Here is a 3,438-nt window from a genome sequence, read left to right on the forward strand (position 1 = left end):
AGAAAAGGTTGTTGGACAGAAATTTGTTTTGGAGGAGGAACGTGATTGTGTAGATTATGAAGAAAGATTCATGTTGATTTCACATAGTGGTGAAAGTCGAGAAGCCCCATTCATTCATTTTACAGGACAGACTATTGTTTGGAAGGCGCACGTGAAGTTGATTGTGAAAAGTCTTAGTTGATATAGAGAATTGGAAAGAAGAAATTCAATACGAAAGATTTGGGTGAAGTTGAAACTTATGTGATAGATGGAAATAAATGGGAATTAGAATATGGGAATGTTTGTAGTGATATGTTTAATGATAAGTATTTGTTTAAAGCTGAGAAGTTGTAACGTCATAAAATAAATAATAAATTAACTACAAAGGCGTTTTAAGGGTGCAATACGGGACTGAAGTTTACTAACACTGTACACTTCCTAACCAATTATGCCAAATCGAAAAAAATGTCAAAGGCTAAGGGGCGAATTAAGAGGCACAAATGCAGCCACAACGACCATTTCTGCTAGTCCTTTTGCTAGTGCCGACACAAACGTCAGCTCAAGTAGCGGCAGGCGACAACGCAGCGGTATACAAGCAGCTGTGTAAGTTAATCCGGATAACCGAGGCGACAGCAGATATTCCCGAACCCATTCCAGAAGACAAAGCAGACTACGACGCCCTTCACCTACTAAATGCGACCCTCAGCACACCAGAATGGCTAAAGCAGTTCGACAAAAAAGGGCCGAATAACCAAAGACAAACAGCGCCCGAAGGCCCACACGCAAGTGACAAAACTTGGCAAACGCGCTGGCCAAACTGGCTCGCAGCCGCCACCAAACTAGATGAAGACGCAACTAAAACAAAGGTTTACCAAAAGCTAAAAATTAACCCACCAAGCGTAGCGGAAAAGGAAGCCAAACGCCTAGCGATCGCAACAGAATTAGAAGCCGCTGCCAGAGCCGCCGCGACTTTAGGCGAAGCCAAAACCGAGTTGGCAGATAACACAAAGCAAAAGGCACAGGAAGCACTGCAAACAGCAGCGTTCGGAGGCAAGGAAAAGACGCTAGCAACTGTAGCGGCAGCAGAGCTAAAAGCGGGCGGGCCACCGTCAGATGCCACCCAGCTCTGCGTGCAGACCGGAACGTCAACAACAACAACCTCACTAACGGGGCTAATGATGTGTATTTGTACAAAAACAAACAGCAGCGGCCAGGGCAAGTCATGCACGTCCACACGAGTCGACAGCACAACAGTAAGCGGCAATTTCGCCAACCTACAGACGCTGATGACAGCGCTCGTCGGAAATTGCCAGGAAAGGGACAAACAAAAACTCACAGGCAGCGAAATACGACAAGCGCTTAGCGACTTCAAAGCGACCGCGACACGGTCCAACAGTCAAACTATTTTCTGGACCTTCGTCACGACGGACTGCCACGGCAGCTCAGCCTCCGGCCAATGCGTCCTGTATAACGGCAATGTTGCCCAAACAAAAGGCGAAATGGACACGAGCAAATGGTCCAGGGAGCTAACAACAGCAGCAAAGGTAATTGGCGCGATAATAAAACACAACGAGAAGGTAGCGGCAGCTCAGGACAGAATCCGCCAAGCCAAAGAAGCTGTCATCACAATAATGCAACTGCCCCTGATGCCTCATTCCAGAACAGACGTGACGACGAAACTGCAAACAACAACAACCGTCACAGACGCAGAGGCCAACCAGAAAAAATGTGACCAACACCACAATAATCAAACAGAATGCGAAAAGCTAAAGTGCTCTTATGATGCGAATGCGGCAGATGGTATAAAATGCAAACCCAAAACAGGAACAGAAAACAAAACATCAGCAGGAGCAGGAGAGACAGTAAAAGAGGGAGCACCTGCATATGGGTGCGCAGCACACAAAGATAAAACCACTTGTGAAAATGACAAAAAAGATGGTAAGCCAAGTCGTGCATGGAGGAAGGAAAAAGATAATGAAGATGACAAAGATACTGAAAAGTGCCGAAATGGTAGTTTTCTAGTAAACAAACAATTGGGTCTGATGGCTGCTGTTTTTTTAGAGTTTGCTACATTTTAAATATTGTTGCTTAATTATATGAAAAGAATAAAAATTTGCAATTTTGAGATAATTTGATAAATGTTTCTAATATTTGATATATTTTAACGATTTTTTATAAAATTGTTCAAATTGCTGACAAAACTCGTTATTATGAATTTTTTAAGGAAAACGATCCATCGGTGTAACGTAGTATAGTTTTAAGATAATAAAAACGGATTTTTTCCTATTTTTCTTATTTTGTTTATGGATATTATTTAGAGTAATAAATAATAATAATAATAATAATAATAATAATAATGGAGATGACAGAATAGTACTATGATTGTAAATATACTAATATTATAATAAAAGTGGTGGTTATGAAAGAATGGACGGTCCAACGTTTAGTAGTTAAAACAATGGGAAGGGTACAATGAGAGTAATTGTGAAGAAAGAGATGGAGTTGTAGTATGCGCAGTTTAAAACATAGGCATAAGGTTGGGAATCATTATACGCGAGGAGTTGATGAAGGGGAAATTCGGCCAAAGACTCACGTGCACAGGACAAATGGAGGCTCTAATTTATTCGAAGAAGTGGCGGTATGAAAAATAGGGAATGGAAGTAAAACACGAAATGAAAGAAGGTAGTATGCGACAATACAGAGAAGTCAAAAATTATGCAGCAGGAGGAGATTTTGGGGCCGTATTTCAAAAAAAATGGAAATATGCAATGTAGGAGATGATGTTGTGATTGTGATTTTTATTATGGTGTCCCAGCCTAATGAGAAACTTTGAGGACAGGGGGCGCCATTTTATAGGGAAGATGTGTGGGTTGTTTGAAGTAGCGAAACGGCAGGCTATTGAAGGCAGAGGGCAGAAAGTGCTATGCAGACCGAGGTCCATTTGCCTTCGTTTTTCAGAACGAGTAAATGCTAACATCCAAACCAAATGTGTTAAGTCTGCGTCGGAGAAAAATGACAAGCAAGAGCTACAGCTGAATTCGCAAGCTTTCACACATTTAATACGTTTTTATCGGCACCAGTTGGTGTTTTTATAACTTTTTTGCATATTTATTTATTTCAACGACAGCAAACACAGACCGATAAACCGCTGACACTAAATTAGAGGCACCAATAAGCAAGTGTAGTCTCCAACGTGAGCTTAAACCTTTGTAAAAAGGTAAAAAACCGCAGGCAAAACACTAAAACGCTGCCAAAGCAGCTTGCGAAACGCACAAAACAACCTTATCAGAACTGCAAACCATTACTAGTAGACATGCGCGCGACATACACGGCTTGGAAGACCACGGTGCTTCTAGCAATGCTGTAGCACGTGACAACCAGGGTAACGGAGGCCACTGGTTTAGACACAGCAGCAACTTCAGCGACAACACTCTGTGACGAAATACGATATCTTATGGC

General features: G+C 42.1%; 2 protein-coding genes and 1 pseudogene across 3 annotated transcripts in view; all 3 read left to right on the top strand.

Annotated features, from left to right (window-relative positions):
- The window catches only part of TEOVI_000285000:pseudogene, an 883-nt pseudogene extending 550 nt beyond the window's left edge, over positions 1–333 (top strand). Inside the window, 2 exon segments of the mRNA in view lie at positions 98–202; positions 205–333. Of these exon segments, the coding sequence occupies positions 98–202; positions 205–333 (234 nt within the window).
- A 146-nt stretch (positions 334–479) lies between these two features.
- On the top strand, positions 480–2,057 carry TEOVI_000285100 (Trypanosomal VSG domain/Trypanosome variant surface glycoprotein C-terminal domain containing protein, putative; the record flags this gene model as incomplete). The annotated part of the gene is made up of 1 exon (XM_067225850.1): positions 480–2,057. One exon carries the CDS (start codon positions 480–482, stop codon positions 2,055–2,057), a length of 1,578 nt encoding a protein of 525 aa, XP_067081951.1.
- A 741-nt stretch (positions 2,058–2,798) lies between these two features.
- Positions 2,799–3,074, top strand: TEOVI_000285200 (uncharacterized protein; the record flags this gene model as incomplete). The annotated part of the gene is made up of 1 exon (XM_067225851.1): positions 2,799–3,074. One exon carries the CDS (start codon positions 2,799–2,801, stop codon positions 3,072–3,074), a length of 276 nt encoding a protein of 91 aa, XP_067081952.1.
- Positions 3,075–3,438: the final 364 nt, after the last annotated feature.

This window comes from Trypanosoma equiperdum (assembly GCF_001457755.1).
Source record: "Trypanosoma equiperdum strain OVI genome assembly, contig: ctg_630, whole genome shotgun sequence".
Taxonomy (NCBI): domain Eukaryota; phylum Euglenozoa; class Kinetoplastea; order Trypanosomatida; family Trypanosomatidae; genus Trypanosoma; species Trypanosoma equiperdum.